General features: G+C 40.2%; 1 protein-coding gene across 4 annotated transcripts; it reads right to left on the bottom strand.

Annotated features, from left to right (window-relative positions):
• Positions 1-12: 12 nt before the first annotated feature.
• On the bottom strand, positions 13-12,038 carry chfr (checkpoint with forkhead and ring finger domains, E3 ubiquitin protein ligase). Of its 4 annotated transcripts, none has more exons than XR_005709505.1 (19): positions 11,880-12,038; positions 10,759-10,879; positions 9,884-9,983; positions 9,464-9,573; positions 9,310-9,369; positions 8,995-9,192; positions 7,952-8,014; positions 7,565-7,739; positions 7,263-7,417; positions 6,921-7,083; positions 6,378-6,577; positions 6,002-6,118; positions 5,615-5,698; positions 5,213-5,283; positions 4,854-4,941; positions 4,533-4,640; positions 4,324-4,396; positions 1,866-3,506; positions 15-1,398 (listed from the first exon to the last, which is right to left on the bottom strand). XR_005709505.1 is itself a non-coding variant. In XM_040154989.1 (19 exons), exons 2-18 carry the CDS (start codon positions 10,862-10,864, stop codon positions 3,464-3,466), a joined length of 1,914 nt encoding a protein of 637 aa, XP_040010923.1. In that variant the 5' UTR covers positions 10,865-10,879; positions 11,880-12,038; the 3' UTR covers positions 15-1,398; positions 3,459-3,463. The 4 variants fall into 4 exon arrangements, 2 of the variants coding, with proteins under 2 accessions (XP_040010923.1, XP_040010922.1); XM_040154989.1 differs by having other exon boundaries at positions 3,459-3,506; XM_040154988.1 differs by having other exon boundaries at positions 15-898; positions 3,459-3,506.
• Between the last annotated feature and the right edge of the window lie 9,041 nt (positions 12,039-21,079).

The raw sequence follows: 21,079 nt of genomic DNA, 5'->3' as shown, positions 1-21,079 counted from the left end.
GCGAGCCCACAGATATAGTAATTTGTTTAACTGGATTTATCCCAACTGGAAGTTGCATCTTCATGTGAAGCCCAAACATTAAAAAAATTCTTAAAAGAAAATCTATGATCATGATTAGCTTCTTACCTAGTTGTGATGCCACAAAATCTTTCTCGCACCTACATGATTTAAGGTGAGCAGAGAGACACTTTTCATTCAAAAGGTGAATGTGAAAAAAGCCTTTCATGTGTCAAACGGTGCACATAAAGTGAAGCTCAAACATCCAACAATAAGCCAAAGACATTTTTAAATGGAGGGGGACGTTTAACTTATTGACAAAAGCAAGTCAGTTTCTACAGACCGCTATATCAGTCTTTTATTTTGTTGCGGTAAACAAGCAAATCAGATCATTATGCATTTAGAAGACAATTTCAGCATTGCTAATACAACATACAGGGTAAACAAGCATTTATCAAACATTTCTCAAACTTAAGTCCTCAACATTTTTTGCATGTGCCTAGTGCTACTCTATAGTGATTTAACTTGAAGTGGATTATAGTCTAGACTTGTTGTTCAAATAGTGCATTGCATACAAAGTTTACAGGCATCAGTGGACTTCCATCCCTCATACAGCGAAATGCAAGCCCAGCTTTGAACTGATGTGACTCTGATGCCCGTTCAGTCTTCCATATTCCTGGAAGCTGTGATGAGGTAGAATGAAACCTGCCTCTTCCATACTGTTGAGCAAGTTGGTCCAGACTTTTGCACACAAAGTGAGTAAATATTTGCCTTAGTATACAACATACCCCTGCACATCCCAACCCAGGGAGAATGGAAAGCACTCCTGCAAAGCCTCTTTAATACCAATCCCTGATTGGAGCGGCTTGGGCCTGTTGTTGGCTTAGCGTGCCCGGATCTCCTGTAGGGAATAATTAAAACTCAGCCACTCTGGTGGGGGATCGACCAGGCTTGTGCTGTGGGCCTGAGCCGCTAAGGAATGCCAATGTGGACCCACCATGACTGAGGGGGCCAAAAACAAAAAAAACACCTAAACCACCTTGCTAAAACCACAAATTAACTAAGGAGGCCAGTAAGTGCCCATTCACAAATCCATTCTGCCACCAAGACTTACAATGAAAATATGAAGATCGTAATTCCAAAATAACACATACTGTATCCATATTCACTATGGCTGATGTTACTATTCTATATACCAGACATGCACATAATTTTATGAAATTCGGCACTTACTATATCAAGGATATTCTTAAAAAAAAAATCTATTTTTTAATATATGCATTTTTCTCATTTTGGAATGAAACTCTTCACATTACAAATCAGACATTATGAGCCAGAGAAGTGACATTCTGTACACTGGATACAGACACCTCTTCCAGGATGTTCGGTTCATATCACAACCTTTTAGATTTAAAAAAAAAAAAAAAAAAAAGACTGTGTGTGAGACAAATATGTGCAAATATCTTCATAGTTGTACAAAATAGACATCTAGCAAAAAAAGAACAAAAACAAAACTAAACACTGAAAAATAAGATCAATGTTTACGTGTGTAACTATATAAAATGTACTAATGCAAGCCAAGGCCTGCTTTTAACATTTTCTACTCCCCTATTCTTCATGTCCCACAGCATTTTCTACACACAAACAGTGACCCTACCAAAAAAAACCAAACAAGGGGACATCAGTACTATCATTTTATCCTAGTATTTCAACAGATATAAGGCCTCTTGAAACTAATGCTTGGATGTTCTTATTTATCTTGGCTAAAAGAGTAAAAAACAAACAAAACAAAAAAAAAAGGCTGATTCATCAAATTTTGACATTAGACATCAATACTAGCTGTGCATGTTTGCATGACGGGAACTTACTGACACTTGGGTAATGACAGTCCTAAATGAGACGTTATCAGATCCAACATGACTGTTCAGTGTCACCTTTTACAAATGGACACAGAACTTTTCTAACCACCAAACATGGTTAACCTGCAATGAACAACAACAAAAACGGCAGATTTTGTACCTGAGGAAGCGGCGGAAATCTAACTTAAATTTTAATCTAACCAAATCCACCACACTGATCAACTAATATTTCCAAAACATCAACAGAAAATGCTTGCAAGGTAAGCTAGAAAATATATAATTAGAACCCAAATGACAGAACATTCTGTTGTGTTGGCACGGTTTCTAAACTGTTGGTTCTGCAGGTTTCTCCTGCAAAACGTTGCATATGAAAACTCTACAAGCACATTCAGCTTCAGCATATTTAACTGTTACTGGTTGCTTGCAGTGCAGTCTATTTTTTCCTCTCTAGAGTCTAAACGGAGTAACCGTGCATGTCCTCCCAGTTTAGCCCTTACTACAAGGCTCTGAAAAGGCATCCCCTCTACACTACTTTAATCACCTTGGAGATGATTATCCAGAGCAAAGCATAGCATACAACAGAGGCCCCCGTGCCCTCTGACAGCGTTTCAACAACCTGATCCCCTTCCCACAGACATGAAATCCTATACAAATATCACATGGGATTATGAAACTACCCTTGTTCGAGTGCGGGGCTTTGACGTGGCTTTTTGCTCTTGCCTAGGAATACAGTAATGCCCTTGCAAAACAGAAATAGATCCTCAGAGGTGAGACTGCACGTACTACTATCGATTAAAGTTAGCAGTTGGGATCTTGGAAGCAGCATATCTGCACAAAAAGATGCTGCAGAGTATTACTATTACTGTAATACTATTTATCACTTGTTTTAACTCTAATGACATTCAATGAATATTTTCATTGACACGATGTTGTTTAGAGCCCTGAATTCCAAGCTCAGTTTTTCATAAAACTGTTTAAATACATGACAAGTGAAAAAAGAAAATATGCATCAGGTCCTTTAAGCCTCGGTAATCAAGGCTGGAGAAGGCCATTATATAAAACATGCGCATCAACATTTGTAAGTTTACATACAGCACATGGCCTTAATGCATACAGATTGCCTCAGTCGCTCTTAATATGAAAGGAAAACTAACATTTTTGTCACGTAGGCTGGAGGACAGACATATCAGGAAGCACCTTTAAATATTTCACCACCCAAAAAAATAAATTACCATGAAAAGGTGGTTGGTTACCTGTTAAATTACACAAATGCAGGAGTCACAGACAAAATTTAGCACAATTTAAATGGGGGCTGGTGTTAAATGCCCACCCAGGTCCTAACTCCTAACAGCATGAAACTTCATTAAACTCTGAACTTTAGTTTGAATATGCATAACATTATTTCACACAGCCCTATGTCAAGTAAGACACTGGTCACTATTGTAAATGGACACTGATTGTAATTTCTGCATTGACTTATTGCATAACATCTGAAAGGCAGTTAGCTACAATGGACACAACAAAACTTAATAAGATGGTGTCTCTCCATTGCGTGAGATGTTCCGTTATCTACATTTGACACTGAAGAAACAAACGCCTCACCTCCCTCAGTTCTTGAAACGTGTCTGCTCACATATGTGGTTGAATTTCCTGCAAGGAAAATAAAGAGAAGAAACCACATACATTAAGTGTTGCATGTAAAAAACCAAAGAGATGAGATGACACGCACCACCTTGCACATGTCTTCAAACAGCAGAATGAGGAACTATGTTTATACAAGGTCTCCTTCTAGTGGTAAAAGAAGTGAAGTACATGCATAGGGCTACCATTCAGTGTCTTATAACGAATGTCATATATTTGTCCAATGTATGGTCAGAAATATGTTCTCAACAGACTCCACAACCTTAAGGGTCAGCAGTACCATGGCACAAAAGGCATCCAGCTGGCCTGAAGAACATGCTATAAGGGTTTCAAAATAGGCGTCTTTAAATGCTCAGAAATCTATCCAGAACCTCATAAATAAGTGCCAGGAAAAACTGTGGCTCAGAATCTATTTTACTACTATGTCATGATTTAAATATGTCAGTGCATTGGAGCCCGCTGCATAATTTATAATGGACAATGACAAACCAATGGACTGGATTCTGCTGTTCACATTTAATTTTTAAAAAACAAAAACAATGGCTACTAATAAACCAATAGTGCAGTAGAAAAGCAATATAAAGTTATTAAGTCAGTCAGTCGGCACAGAAAAAAAAGCAAAATCCTGCAACATTTGAATATAATGCAACAATATTAACCCTCCTGGGAACAAGGACACAGAGTGTCAGTGTTTCAGAGGGAATATAAGCCACTGACAAAGCTTCACTGTTACCGCAGGGGACTGTTTTTCCACCATACAACCACCAGAGGGCGGATATGCTACCTGAGTGAGTTTATGTGGTGCTTCGTATGTAATAAGACTTACACTGCATGATGTGCCTTCACCTGTGTGCGACAGTTACGTCCCCAGTAACAGTCGGGACGAGATGTTACAGCAGCTGAGGAAAGAACATCAAGTGAAGTTATTACATGGGTATGACATAAATGTTTAGGATAGCTGAAAATCTTATCCCAAAACACAGATGTAATCGTTTTTTGGTCTAAGTTGCCTAAAAAGAGCTCGGTCTGTCTGACCTGGCAGTTCAGATGGAGGAATGTTCTGTCTGTACTTGTAGGCCAGCTCCTTGAATGCTCGCAGGCCACAGCAGAAGCACAGGATGGTGTTTGCAGAGATGTGGCAATCTGACAGAGTCAGAAAGGACAACATTTTACCGCTCTCTCTTTTTACATGACAATGTGGACTGAGTTTAGCCACAATGTATGTGCTACATTGCAGCGAATGTGGCACTATGAGTGTCACAGTGGATCTTCCAAATGTATGTGTCAAAATCCACTACTAAGGCACTTTCATTACTTAGTAATGAAAGTGCCTTGAGTTTTGATCTGAGGGCTCACCTGTCAGAAAGTAGTTTGCTTGCTGTAAGCCCTGCAGAGCCTCCTGGAGAAGATCTCTCCACGACTTCCCTCTAGAGGACAGGTAGTTCTGGTGGAAGGATGGAAACACACAAACAAAAGCATCTTAATATCACACATGACAGTACATGCATTTCATGCATCTTTTAGATCCAAAGTGTCTTAGAGCATTACGAATGCAGACATTTTAGCAGTAGTTGCTTTAGTCTGAGACAACCACCCGAGATGTAAATAGCATGCTTTACACAACTGACTGAAGCAAGTAAATCATCCTAATATACAAATAAATACAAAAAAAATGGTGAATATCAATAAAATATTTCACATTGAGCCCATCTTACCTGGAGGATCTCTGATTCATAGTTATTGTTGTTTAGCACTCCATCCAAGCATTTGTCTGTCAGATTGAGCTCTGAAAAAAAAAGAAGAAAAAAAAAAAAAAGAAAAACTGTGGATTTTAACTACCAAACATTTAATAAACTAAAATGCATAAATAGGTTTCATTGGTTTTCCAATCTGCTAAGGTTAAACATTAGTGGGGAATATGGTGCTTTTAATTTGACGATTACAATCTTCAAAATTACAGATGTTGTAGTTGGACGCTATTCCGGTCAATCTGCTCCTCAATAAAAAGGTATATCGGTAACATTGAGAAAAAAAAAAAAATCCAATACTTGTCAAGGCATACTACCCAGAAATAAGGCTAACCCCCCTGGGGCTGTGTTGCTGAAACAGATACATACCGCTGAACCGAGCCAGACAGCCCTGACAGCCAATCCTCTGGCAACCCCAGTACATATGACAGAAGGGTCGCTGGCACAGCACACCTGCCAACACACAAGACATAGTGCATACAAAGTGTATAATGCAACAATCTATCCACACATGTGAATGGCTGGCAAAGTTGTACTTGAGCAGGTGATTTTACATGCTTTGCATAACTCAAAGTATGTATGTTAAATGCATCTTTATACTGAAGAGCCTCACTGTCTTATACTATATGTGAATTTTGGTATCCTATATGAACTCCCTTCCTATTTCACTGTAGTTACATGTAGCTTTCTGACTGACGGTATATTTTTGTCTATTAGATTTCTGCAGAGGGACCAACAAGTTCAGGGACCGCTTACATTGTTGAGCAGTGAACTGCTGGCTGGTTAGCTCGGCCCGTCTGTCCGGCATCGGCTGGAGGCAGCAGGTGCAGATGAGATGGCAGCCCTGAGCGGGGCAGCGGTATTCCTGAGGAGCTGCAGACAGGACGGGGGAAGGAAAAAGGTTTTAGACAGGTGCTAAGACCTGGAGATCTGAACGGAAGGCACAAGGATCTTCACAGTTGTGCTGCAGTGGGTTTTAAGATGCATTTCCCATTACAGAGGGCACAGCAATTCTTGCTTACCGTTTCTGGTATTAGGGTTATAACAGTATGCTGTACCTTGCAATTTGGCATTGAGTGAAAAGTTTAAAACTTAAGATAGTAATCTTCCTATCTAATCTACACTCAATCACCTGAGGGAACATCAGTGGATGTTGATGGCTGCTCCCCTGTGGGCTTTGCACACCCCTCCTCGGTTGCTGGTTTGGGTGGAGCAGGTATAGGCAGTGGAGCTGGCAGACCAGGGAACCAGTAGTTTGAACCTGTAGCAAACAGCACCTGACTGACCTCTGTCCTGTAGCCAGGACACTGCCTGCACATCACTAGAGGCTGACTGGAGACAAAAACACAAAAACAAAATCATCACACAGAGAATCTGTTAACTAGAATAAAAAAAGAAAAAAAAAAGAAAGAAAAAAAAAAAAGGAGGTTTCAAGCACCCATCGCTTTTCCATGTCCCATGTCATGATTTTCTTCTGAAGTTAATGTTTTGTTTGTTTTTAAAAAAAAACAAACAAAACAACAAAACAAAACACACACTTACTGCACATTTATGACGTGTGCCGTTTTCATCTGAGGTAGTTGACATATAGATTTTTAATCATTGCCTATGCAACACATTGTTAGAAATATTTTATACCGTGTCTCCTACAATTGCAAACAGCCAGACCTCTTACCTAATGTCTGAGGAGTCACTGTCATTGTCAGAGAGCTCAAAGAGATAATCTGAACTGCCCTCCTCATCAGAGAAAGATCGCTCAACTTTTGGCTGCAACATGTCCTGAGTTATCTTGTTACGGCTGTCCATGCTCTTCAGATCCTCCTCACTGCGACACTTTTCTGTGTGACAGAAAGGGACACATAAACATGTACAAAGTCAGGCTTGCTTACATGCCATTCCTTCTCTCTTGTTCTATATCATGTTAGTTCTGGTGGAAAAACCTGGCATTTTGAATAAAATAAAGTGCCACAGTATCAGGATTAAAGAGGTTATTAACATAATCTTGATCTTTTCAAACCTGGGTGCTGGATGAGGTAGGCCTCCACCAGGTTGTTAAGGATGTGGTTCTTATGAATCCTCTCCACAGGGCAGCGGCAGGTGGGGCAAAGCGAAGAACGCTCCATCCAGCCTGAGTAGCAGGCAGCACAGAAGACATGCATGCAAGGCTGCAAGCTAAAGCAAAAACAAGAGGCTCAGAATTGAACTCACACACTATTCCCATTTGGTGCACATGCATGTGTATGTGTATGGATAGTGCCTTACAAGACAAAGTAAGATTCAAGCCCCTAACCTTGGATAACACGGCCCTTGAGATCTTACCTGACACAGTCATGCAGTAGGTCCTGGCAAATAACACATGTCAGAGTCTCCTCCATCTTGTCTGTTTTAGTCCCTTCAACTGGAGATTTAGACAAAAGACTTCCAAGACTTCCCTTATCTGAACCGACCACTTCTGTACTGGATGTGTGTTGTAAGCCCGAATCGTAATCTTTATCTGTAAACACAAAAAGTGTACATAACATGCTACACTGATTACTTTATGGGATTTGTCTGGTTTGGCTTACAAAAACTTTACAGGCTAGGCTTAGGGTTGAAAAGACATTTTTGGGGTTGGAACAAAAGCTCAAAGAAAAGCTCTCATAAGATTTGAATCTACTGTGAACAATCAATGCAAACCAGGTTAATATCCAAGTAAAAAAAACCAACCGTTATCTTTTTTCCTCCGCTTGCTTTCTGGCTCAATGTTGTCTATGTCTTCTTTAGCTTGGCCTGATAAAATGGAGGAAAATCAGACCCGGTTCAAATAATGTTGTTAATACTTAGTACATAGTTGAAGGAAGAATTTAGTTGAAAAAGTTTGGATTAGGGTTGAGTCATAATGTAGGTCATGATAATACCGGGAAATATCTTAATGTGATAAAATAAAAAGTCATCAAAATATTAACTATATGACAATGTGGTGACGTATTTACATTATGATAATGTATAACAGCAACATGCATGTAGTGGAGTGGGTTCGACAAAAAGGAGCTACTTTTGTAGTATGGAAGCAGTTCGTTAACCATATCCTTCAGAAAATAAAAGAGCAGAGTACCTAAAACACACAACAAAAGCCGTTTACTCCCTCATCTAGTAACTATATTGACCGTGAGGCGTTCAAAGATCTGACTCAGCTAAGTTCGGTCTCATTGAATGTTCACTTTGTGGGAAATTAGTCAGAGCAGCATGTCCCTAAAAAACAAAAAAAATGTTGAGTTTTTAAAAGATGGGAAAAGTGGAGGGAAATTACTCAGTTAGTCACAGTCCAGTTGGGATTTCAGAGGAAAAGGTCACTGCACAGAGCAGATGCAAGCAGACAGGGCTGCTAGTTTAACACCAGGCTGAACAGACGTGTTTTAGAGAATTCAGTCTACACTGAGTTCAACTTAGTTTGAAGTTCTGTATTGATCAGCGGCAATCAGTAAACTAATATCAGCAGGTTTGTCTGCATCAGTGACTGTAATCAGAGTTATTAAGAGCAAAGAGCCACAGCTCTGCCTCTGTCTGCTCCTCCAACATCCTGCAAATCTACAAACTATCACCAAGACAAAATCAGAACACACCACCTGAGATTATGTTCTTACAATTATATATATATTTTTTTTTTTTTTTTACAATTGTATTCTAATGAATATGTTGCAATATCATGCTATTATTTTAAGGCCATATCAACCCAGCCTTCTTTAACAGTGTGTTAGCAGAGAACCTACCAGAGGCAGGAGAAGCTGAGGTTGCCATGGGACCAGAAGTGATAGGGCTCTCAATACAGAAGTGGGAAGCGGAGGTGGAGGGCTGAGGTTCCTCCTGAATTGGATCACGAGGAGCCTTTGTGAGCATTACAGGCTCTACAGAGAGTGACATCTCTGAAGCTGGAATGGGAGCAGGACTATGGGCTGGCCTCTCCATGTCTGAAGTTCAGATACAGGGTGGGCAGTTACTAGTGAGGCACAATGTAGCTGTGGAATAATAGCGACTGAACTGGACAAAAGAGTTTTTCGGGGGGGGGGGACTACCACAGTACTTACCATAACTATGCTGTGAAATAGCTTGCTCCGTTTGGATTGAGTGGTAAACATAGGCAATGTCTACAGTGTGACAAGAGAGGAAGTTGTCTGTCTTTCCTTCTTATAAATTCATATAAACGTGTTATTGTCATGGCTACCAAAATTAACAACTCACTTTGTTCTGGCTCACTTTTCCTATATACAAAATAGATGACATCACCATTCTGCAGCATGTGAGTTTGCTTCTTGACCAGTTTGGACATGTTGATCACCGTGCCATTAGTGCTGCAGACAAACAAATGTGCAATTATGTGTCACTGTACACTGTAAAGGTTTCTTGTGAAAGGACAAGTATCAAATCACACATAAGTACATGCCTGAACAACTCTATATATACACACAAGCATAGTCTCTCTTTCAAACACATTAAAATTCTTTCAACACCCTGTTTGTTTATTCTAATTTCTTATCAATAGTGCCCCACAGAACTTATATTGTTTAGCTTGATCCCCTGGGAAGCTAACACATGATACATGGAACAATCCTGTACTGCAGTCTGGGTTCACTGATGAGTAAACATTCAGCATTACAGTACCTCATGTCTTCAAGCCACACCAACCCTGAGCTTTCATCTTGCACAATCTTGCAGTGCACCCCTGAGACCAGTTTGCTGGCTGGAAACGACAGATAACATCCTGGCAACACAATAATAAAACATTGCCATGAAAACACAGGATGGACATAATACAGGTTACTTCAGCTCTTTAAGACAGACCTACTCAATCAATTTTTCAGCTTTTTAGTACCCTCTTTCAGGGAAAATAATGGCTAATATAGAGTATGTATCTATTTACGAGCATGACGACGTGTTTTTATGTTCATTTCTTTTCTTCCCCCCGCTGACCATACCAAAACAAATTCCCAGCATTTCTGGCTGTGATAAGTCACAGTTCTAAAGCTTACATGCAAATTCAAATTCAACCTCATACTACCGAGATTCACCTGAAACCGTGTGGCTATGACATTTTTAGACCTCTTAATTCCCAGACATAAGCTAATCAATTAAGGCCAGTTGTTTTGCATTGCAAAAAAGTAGACCCCAGAAGATCTCAACAAAGCAGAGACAGGGGGAAATATAGGCCTAACCTTTTCTTAAGCAAAACCCCATACAAAACATCCACTTAATATTCCGCACACATGTTCTCGATGGACGCCTTTTGTTATCATCACAAGGGGCTGTCTAAGTTTGGTGCACTAAAGGAGGCTTTGTGTTTTCAAGGGGGAGGTTTTAAAAGCTCCAGACAGACAGCAATGTCCACGCTAGAGATAGGATTGTCTTTTGTTTACAGGTACACCACATTTTGAGCTTTTTAAAGCTGGATTAAGAGGGGAAAACTATGTTAAAGCTTTAGATATAAGGTGAAGACAAATCTTTTTTGTTCATTCCATAACATACATAAACTAAGTGACCTTTCTTTCTGCCGACTGTGCATTCCTTGTTGAAAAGCAGGACAGTTTCACTGGAGTCCACTTTGACTAGCTTCCCCCATGGTCGTCCTCTCCTACAACTGTCCATCTCCCGATGCTTCTTCTGTAAGCCATGATGAGAAAACAAGTTTGGAACGGTTGTAACTAAATACTTGACTCGCGGTGGCTACTTGGCGTCGTTGTTACCTATGAACCACTGTCTCACAGACCAGGAGGCGCATAACACGGTAGAAAAGAGAAAGCGAAATCAACCAGCAGTGGGACTTTTTGCGTGCGGTGGTGTAATCAAAACGTCTCACTGGGTCAGCAACGTTGCTGACAGCGAGACTGCTGCTGATGGCAGATGCCGAATTAGGTACAGAAATCTGACATTTAGAGACACCCAGGTTCCAGGTAGACGTACCCTAATAAAACATGATATATATTCTTTTCAAAATGAATCCTCGCATCCGTTCTTACTTTCGCTATTCACTCAAAATGCCACCTTGCATTCATTTCAATATAACATTTCAATTTACGGGACTGTTTTTAAGTTCCCTTCTCTTAGGCCAAAACACACGATGAAACTGTTCTGCGCAGCCAGTTAAGAGTTTGAATTTGATTTTAAATCCAGTTGTATCATGTATTATGTATGCCGGATTCACAAGTGCACTTTATGGATTCACAAACGATTATGAGCAACGTAAGGATAGATATGGACCCAGCCCAATAAACAAGACTACATTAGACTTAAAGGGGTTTCTCACGAAGTTTGATAAAGAACCGACTGCGGCAAAATCTGCTAACGAGACCTAGCTAGGCTTGGCTTTTCTGGGCTTTCTAGCTACCCAGCGTTATTAGCTGACTTTTGTCGTTTGACAAACTGTAAAAACAGTTATTTCAATTGTCAACTATTAGTGTGGCAAAATGTTTCACTGGGACTGCTATTCAAACAGTTAACATGAACACATACAACTTCATTCAATAATAACACTACGCTAACTCGATTGCTAACTTTAGCAACCCACCATACCGTGTATCCAGGAGAAAATCAGGGGTAAAGCGCAACCGCCAGGAATACCCCTAACGTTATGCTTATCTCATGCCTGAAACGGATACATTACCGTCAAAAGCTTAGTGTGTTGTCCCGGTAGCTCTGCATAAGACAGTTTCTTGTCCTCATGTTCCAGCCATACGCACAATATGCACTTCCTGCCAAACTCGAGGTTGACAATATATCAGCTGATGGAGGAGGGGAAGTTGTGTATCCGTGTGTGCTGAGGCTGCCATCCTCAGAGCCAAACCGGAGAGCTCTAACGTAGTTTAAGTGCCACATGCTAAATTTCATGAAAATTGAAAAAAAAAAAAAAAAAAAATTCCACGAAGTATACATTTGGTGGCTCAAATGCACGTAAAAATGGCCACATTTTAATCAGAGAAGTTAATGCTGGAAAAAAAAGGAAGTGCGTTTGGGACGAATATGACTACGAGCGTACACGTTTATTTCATGTGGTTCAAAATACGCTTTCGTGACAGGCAGCCAGCAGTGCAACAAATGCAACAAACGCACCGGATGCACCGGATGCACGGCATTTAGTCACGACTTAGCGCACAAGAGGCACACGTGTGACACCCGGTCAGTTTGTCGCGCACAAACTGCACTTGCATGACACTTGGCAAGCATTTGGAAAACGAAATGGACTTCTACTGCACATAACACTGTGGCTTACTTTGAGTCAAGACGATGTGACCTGTTCTAGACACATTGTAGTTACTATACTCTATATGTATGACGTCTAGCACCTCTGTATTTTTATTTTTGATGCTTCGCATACATTTAATAAATGCTCGTAATGTAATTTACATTTTAGAGTTTTGTGATTGGAGTGACACTTTAATTTCCCTGCATGGATTACCAGAATATGAAAGTCTGATTGACCAAAACTCTTTCCCCAGCTTCTCAGGAAAGGATCAATTTTCTTTTTTTTTTTTTTTTTTTTGGACTCATTAAAATAGATATCAGACTGGCCTAGGTAAAGGCATTACTGACAGTCCCTGTCTGCAGCTGTTGGCTGCTGGAGCCTTGTTTTCAGTGTGGATTGGTCTAAATTGACAAATGTTGTCGTGGAAAGCTGCCCTTTATTATTTGGCATCCAGTTGCTCTGGACAAAGGCCTCAGGCAAGTACCTAAAATGTAAATGTAATTGCAGTTGTTAATGTTTGAGGGACGGAAGTGTAGATTATTCAAGTTTAACTTAGTTTAATTTCACAGTCAATTATACAGTATACAACCTAGCTGAGTACACCCCTGGCCAATGTTACTAAAATGTTAACTAATTACAAATACAGTTTCATGTATTTTCAGCCAAAGCCCAAGAGGGATAAAGCCAGTTTATTTGAAAAACAGAAATGTTTAAAACAACAATGAAAGGTCCATATTTAAGAACCATCTGCAACAAAAGTCAATACACGCTTCATTAGTGAGATTCCATTCTTTTATATCAATATTTGGTATGTCTGCCTTTATTTTTGATGACCAGTTCAACTTCCCGGGCATGGATGATTCCAGTCTTGCACAAATCTATGGAGAGATGTTCTGTCATTCTTCTCAGATGATTATTTTCAGCTGCTCTTTGCCGGAGAGGTTTTGTTGCTTTAGCTTCCACTTTAAAATACTCCAAAGGTGTTCTGTTGGATTCAAGTCCTGGGATATAATGAGGTCATAGTTTTCACTTTTTATTACTTTACAAACTGATTTTTGGAGTGTGTTGGGGATCATTGCCATGTTGGAAAATTCCTTTCCTACCAAGCTTCTTGAGACTGTGAGTCATCATGTTGTTCAGTATTTGGTTATAGAAAAAACTTACATTCATAGTGTCATCTATTAATGTCCCCTCCCCTACACCTTTTGCACTCATTCAGCCCCACATCAGCACACTATGCACACAATTCCATGTTTCACAGTCAGCACTATGCAGCCACTGTGGTTAGTCCTGGCCAGTTTCACACCAAACATGCTGGACCCCATCTTATCCAAACAACTTTATTTTGGTTTCATCAGACCAAAGAATGTGGTGCAAACATTCATCAGGCTTCTTTTCATGTTCTCTGGCAAAGTTAAATCTTGCAGTTTTCTGCAGATTTGTGAGCAATGTTTGCCTTCTTGGACGCTGCTCATAGAGGTTCAGAGCTTCATGCAATGTCCTTCGCACTGTCTGATCAGTCACTGAAACACCAATTACCACAGATAATCCGTGTGCCCAATCAGAAGCACTTACCCATTTTTTCACTGCAAAGCTGTGTAAATAGCAAATTGTGCGTGCTGTCATTTTTCAGAGGCATTCTATTATTGGCAGTTTGGCTTGTCCTGTACCTTCTAACCACTGCTGCAGCTGTGTTTCGGCTTGTGTTTAGTAGCCTGCTGATACTCTTGTACTCTCTGCCACCTTTACAAAGTCTCACAATCTGGCAGTGGCGTGCGCTGACTTTTACAGATAGGCAAGCGGAGCCAAAGAACCAACTACACTCCCCCACCCCTCCGCCCACAAACCACCATCTCAATGTGCAATTCAGCTGTTAACCAAACCAACCAGAAAAAAGACAAACCTTTTCATGACAGTAGCAGTAGCAAATCTCTCTTAAATTCAGGGCCTGTCCTGCCTCATGATTTTGTGCTGCCTGTCTTTCCTGTGGTGAAAGTCTCTCCTGCATCTTGCTGCACTACTTCCTGACTGAACAAGTATTAGTATTATTCATTTGAACTGGCCGTAAATATATCAAATGTGCAGTATAGAGGAAAAATATTGAAAAAAAATCACTTTTATGGTCATCTTCAAAATATTTACTATTAACAGACAATGACACACTCCAGTGACAGAGCAGAATCCTGTATATTCCTGCCTCAATATGCTGTCTCAAACTTCTCAAACTTACTGCAGAGCAGAGAACAGAGACCCACACCTTGTTTAACAGAAAGGAAAAGATGTCACACATGTTGACCAAGGTGATTAGTAAGACCAGAGCCTGACCTCCCCCGGACAGTACAGAATGAGGTATAAACAAACAATATTTATTGAAGAGAATATTTTGTAAGATAAGTGAATATTAACATAAATATCAACATAAATGCCTGGTAATTAGTCCAGTCCTCACAATATTATACAGTTAGCTTTGGTTTTACAATGTAAACATAAGCCTATAGGCTTTGGCTGCAGCTTTATATTTCAAAATAGTGAAATAAAACTAATACAGCTGAGTGACTACATTTGACTATGCAATGTAAATATAACCATTTAATTTTGTGCGGACACGGACAGAACGAGAGACGCGCCGCCCAGCGAGGTTAGCGAGACAGACACGCTGGAGGGAGATGCACATCATCTTATTGTTACTGTTATTTGCTGACATCAAACTTGGAGAAGAGAGAACACAAGATTACCTGACTGCTGTTCCCGAAATTCACTCTCATGGTGTTTTTTTTTTTTCTCTTTTCGTGACCAGAAGGATCGTTCCGCTTCATCCTCTCATCGAAGTTGTAAACATTAACACCCGCTCTGACACAATGGGGAGGCGAGGCCCTTGAGTAATTTGTGGGGCCCTCTGCAACTTGTGTAGTGAGTGTATACTGCCACCCGGCTCTGAGTCAGAAAACTTATATTAATTAGAGATGATCAATCTCACTGTAATTTGCTCGATTATTTGCTACTGCTACCTCTTTTTAGCAATTAGGAAGAAAAGACGGTTGAAGGAATTTTCTAATGCGTAAGTACATTTTCCACACGAATCTCCACATGTGTATAATAATGTGTGCAATATCATAACTGGTCTCAGAACAAAGGAAGCTGAGTCAAGGGCAGCTTGACAAGCACACTTGTGGCTATAGCCAGTAACCCGCCAAAGATCCGAGGATTATCCACAGCGCGCATGCGCAAACGTCCAAAAAATGCTGCTCCCACCTCTGCTTGATAAGACCCGGCCGTTGACAATGGGACAGGGTCACGCCCATGAAAATGACAGAAATGGTAGATGCAACTGCTGGTAGTCAACCTAGCTTCCAGAGAATAGCCACAAGAGAGCAGTAAATCACAAGATGAATGCAATAACAGGCAATATCAGATCCTTTATGAGACAGAACGCTGTTCTGAGATGTGAAGAGACATCGCTTCCACTTCAGTATCGTTCTCATTGATGTCTACTTTTAGCTTTAACTGGTCAAGCACTGCTTGCCTTACTCGTCTTGATGGCATGCCACTAGTATCTGGTGTCTTACTACTTCAGGCAATTCCTTACCATGTGTAGCAATGTTGTATTAGACACAACTCAGACCAAAACTGAGGAAATCACAGGTGTAATCAGTTTTGTTGCAGTGATTACAGATAAACTGACTTTTGTTGCACTGAGGTTCTACTTTGAGGCCCATATTTTATGTGTAGTCTATCTAACCTGTTTGTTTTTAATTATACTTCAGATCAAATACTCTACACTTCAACTTAAAAATAATACAATTTTCATTCAATTTTCAATTCATTTAACATTCTAGTTTTGATGTAAACTCTATATAAGAACACATTAGCTGATGGGTGGTGGTGATGCGTGGTGACTTGTGGTCTCCTCTCCTCATGTGGCAAGAGAGAGTTGGTGATGGACACCAGGTATCCCGTTTGCCAACAGGACATAGGTGTCCCACGAGGTATAAGGGGCCTTCATAAGGTTCAACAGTTCTCTCATGGGAATGCCTTCTTCCTCCATCATGGGGCTGCTTTGATGTTCTCTCCTGCAGTTTGTGAAGCAACAGGCCCTTCTGCTCTTGAGAGGGGCTGTGGCCCTTGAGTGTTGTATCCACAGCATTTCTCCCAAATACTTACAGAAGGGAAGTGCTGTTCATGTCCACCACATGCTTCTCTGGCTCCATCACTGTCGAGGAAACTGGTTGCGATTTCTTCAGAAGCCGTCCCCATCTCCTCATCAGTTAGGTGCTATTCAGAAGGAGCACAGGAAACAGTGGGAGCACTGTTGTTTATGGAAGAAACGCTGTCATCATCTTCTTCACTCTCAGAGCAGTCACGCTGATGTGTTGCTTCATCCCCTTGGCTTCTTTTGGCAGGTCCACTGTTGGCTTCAGCTCTGGAGCACAGCTGGAGTCTTTACTCTTCAGTTTATTTAGTGGAGCAGGTTTCTCCACAGAGTCTGCAGACTCAGACTCAGGGGAAGACTGCCTCACTGCTCCCTTTTTGCCAGGAAGCCAGTGTCTCCTGCAAAGTTCCAGCTCCTGCAGCATCCAACTATTTCTGGATGAGGTCTTTCTCTTCTCAACAATCTCATCCAGCTTGTGGAAATATCCATCAATCCAATGCTTGGCTGTCACTAATTCCAGCTGTTGGACGGGGATGGTGAGGAGATGGATCAGGCACGTTGCCTTTCCTCAGAAGCTGACCGATGCAGTCATGAATAATGACACTATTCAGTGGCCAGATTTTAAACAGCTCCCCGCTGAATTTGATATTTGCAACCAAGCTCTGGCAAGTCATTGCTTTATTTGGCTGCACCTGTACATGCTCCTCCTCCTGCAGACAGATACAAGTAAACATGAACATTTGACTGTATTCTGGCTCAGAAACGGAATTAAATATTGTATTGTTTTAATTAAAAAGGACGAAGCAAGCCTAATTACGTAATTAGTTCAGAAAGAACGTTAAAGTGAGACCTCTGACCCCGAACTTTATGTCCATAAATGGAACTCAACCCCATTTTCACTTAGTTCCAGAAGATATTTTCAAAGGTAGACTTAACACAACATTTGAGATTAAAAGGTCATTCCATTCAGTCCCTAAAGTTTTTACAAAATATATAATTTGAAAATCTGCAATTTCATGATGACTGGCCTCCAGTTCAAAAAGACTGTGTGATAAGCTTCAGAAAAACTTGTGTGGCGAGATTGTTTTGTAGATGACACAGGAACATTCTCTATGAACACCATGTATAAAAATGTGTTGAAAACCCCCCCCACAAAATTCCATAAATTCAAAAAACAAAAAATATACGCTAAAGAATATTATAAAATGAACAGCATTGCAAAGAATTCAGTCCAAAATATTTACTCATCAAAATCAGCAGGCTGCGGGGTTTGTTTCAGCTTTTCCCTCAGTGTTAAATGGTTTTTTGCCCTGTTAACCTGTATTCACATTTAGCTTTTCCTCTCCTACTCTCCTTCATTAAGTTTGAGTTTAAGTTAAAAAAAAAAGCCTGCTGTTAACGTAGCAAACATACGCTGACCTCCTCAGCAGCAAGGGGCTATGGTAAACTTTACATTACTTGGTTGTAGTTTAACAGGAAGCCTGGTTCTTGCTGAAAATGAGACCTATTTTACATCACACCTGCTATCGGCACTGGCACTTTTTAGCAGCAAATATGACCATATTTGCTGCTAAAATATTTAATTTAGCTAACCATTTGCAACATATCAATGTTGAAAACATGACCGAGATAGAATCTTGATTGAATGGTTCTTTTTTAACATATAAATTGTTACTGCTGTAGATTTAAAGTGGAATTTTCAATCTACGTCATATAGCAACCTTTCTGACCATAATTCAGTGTTGAATTAACAACTTTTATTATGTGGGTCGTCGTCATGGCTACAATAATAAAAGGCAGTTAAGGTTGTGGAACGGTTATGGTTAAAAGTAACAATGATGACTACTGGTCTCACACCGGAAACTAACAGCGGTTTGACCAATCCATCTACCCTAGCCTCCTCTTCCTAACATGGACTCGCTCCTTATACTCCATCACCTAACTTCCGTATTTGCTCCTGTTAGAATTACTACAGCTGCTAGAGGTCGATTAACAACAAAACGTAACTATGGGTCGTAATCGCCTCCTTGCATGGATGACCTATGGGATCGGTTTTTTGCAGGTGGACAGTCTACTTCAGCTTGTTATCAGTAAAGCATTAGTTGGTGCTCTTCCTCCTACTTCTAAAATATAGATGATGTTGTTGCATTTGTAACTATGTCACTAAAATTGCAATATTACATTAATTTTAGCTTTGATTAATTTTTCTTCAATGGTGAATATCATTTCAACTTTATATTTGTAGAATTTGCTTCTACATTCATAGTTGAACTTCTGAAAAAGAAAAAAACACTAGATATTTATCCAGTCACAGTATCCAGTCAAATTTCATCATCAGAGGGTGTACGTTGGGGTCTGTGTGGATGTCCGCACATAGCCTCACGTACACCCTCTGGTGATGAAATTTACATCACTCGGACCCTCGCATACTCGTGGATGTGGAAAGTATAACACTAGCCTTTGTCAGAGGGACTTATGTTAGTAAATTTCACCTTCTTCTTCCTATGTCAGTAAGTTTTTCAGCTTAAACAACAAAAACAACAACAGCATACACTGTAAATGTAAAACAGAGGAGATTAAATTAAAAAATTAAAATTAAAATTGAAATTGATAAGTGATCAAATAAACGAATCATCCTTGCAATAGAGGCTCCATCTCGTCTGTGCATCAAGTAAATACACCAATAAGCCACATCGTCAAAGCCGGTAACTGGTAAAACCATCACCACATCGATAGTAACTGCCTTATAAAGTGTCTCGACCAAAATGATCATGTTGTAATCATTCATTATATCAGTGTGTGATATCAAAGAGATAGTGATATTATTAGTGATAGAAAGTCTGTGAATAAAGTTATAACTTGTGTCATGCAAAAATGTAAGAGTCGTGCAAAATCAGCCAATCAATCAGAATAAAAAACAAAATAACAAAGAAAGAAAACACTGGCAACGGCTAAAGCTGCACTGTCAGAGGAAAGTTTTCAGCTTAAGCACACTGTCCACTTAACATTCCTTAGTGTTCCAGTTCAGATGTCCTTTATATCTGTTTGTACCTCATTATCTGCTCAGATCCAGAAAATGGATCCGTATTAGATCATGCACTAAAGAAATGGTATACACACACACACACACACACACACACACACACACACACACCACCAAACTCATGTACACAATTCGGATGTAACAGCACACAAAAATCGCAGTTATCTCCTACAGTCAGGGGGTCTCACGAGACACGATGTTCAATTCTTGTTAGTAGGAAAAATTCATTTTTGGTTTTGGTCTTTTCATGCTTTTCAGGCACATACTTACCCACACAAGCAAGGTTCAAGTGATTTTTTAAACCCTATTGAAATTAATATAAGGCAGTTACTCCCTGCCTCACTGGTGAGCAGGAAAAAAAAGGGATAAAAATCAGCATTAGAGCACAATAGCAAGCTTTGAAACATGACTAAAGTAATAAATATGTAATTATAGATCAGCTAATACTTTCAGTGTTTGTCACAGTCTGATTTGAGTTTCTCTGCAATAATACAAAACCCCTTTCTTTTTCTTATTAACTACATTCACTTTGTCAACATAGAAAACCCCAGCAGAGTTCCAGTCAATGCTCACACTGAAAAGGAATTACACAGCTGGCTTTGCTGGACCATTGACAATTTTGATATAGGATTTTACAGTCCAATTATAAGTGGGCTGATCTTTCTTGTTTAAGAAAGACCAACATGTCTCTCTAATAGGAAAAGCAAACGGGTTCTTAATGCAGGACTAATAACAGCACCAACCCCCATCTTTTCCCTGGCAGCACTTTATTAATGGGCAGTGTGGAGGCCGGTGAGTAAAGGGGCCTCTCCTCGCTAATGCGTTCATTCCTCATTGTTAGATGTCTGGTGAGGAACGCACACACATTCTGCTTTCTCACAGTTTCATACCTACAGGTGCATGTGCGGGCACACACACACGCCTACGCACAAAGGTGTGCCCTTAATGCAGCATATACTCTTAGGGGAAATTATTATATTTTTAGTTGGCATTCAGTGTGAACAGTGAATCCTCCACAGATCCTCTGATAAGGTCACAACGACAAATTGAATCCAGTTTATTGAATCCCACACCCACACTGTCAATCAGTATTTCCTAATTGGATCAAAGATTACTTGTGGCAGCTGTATAAAACATCAAACGAGTAATTAAATGAAATAATGAGAAAATAAACCTTAATGTTGCCAAGTGGGAATGGAAGCGAGCTAAGGAACGTGATTCCACTGTGCTCTCTGAAATTAGCTCTCTCCGGCTCAGGGTAATTGCTGGAGGATGTCCTCTTAACTGACTGTGAAAAGCTGTGTCTAATTACTGCAACATTAATCAGGCATTAGTATGTTATCACAAGGTTAACTTATCAGGAGGGGCCCATGAGCAGCTGGAGGTGCCATTTACCAATGCTGCACTGGGCCAACTGGGCCACAAGGG

The sequence above is a fragment of the Xiphias gladius genome, chromosome 19, assembly GCF_016859285.1.
Source record: "Xiphias gladius isolate SHS-SW01 ecotype Sanya breed wild chromosome 19, ASM1685928v1, whole genome shotgun sequence".
Taxonomy (NCBI): domain Eukaryota; kingdom Metazoa; phylum Chordata; class Actinopteri; order Istiophoriformes; family Xiphiidae; genus Xiphias; species Xiphias gladius.
This window is presented reverse-complemented; position numbering and strand designations above follow the sequence as displayed.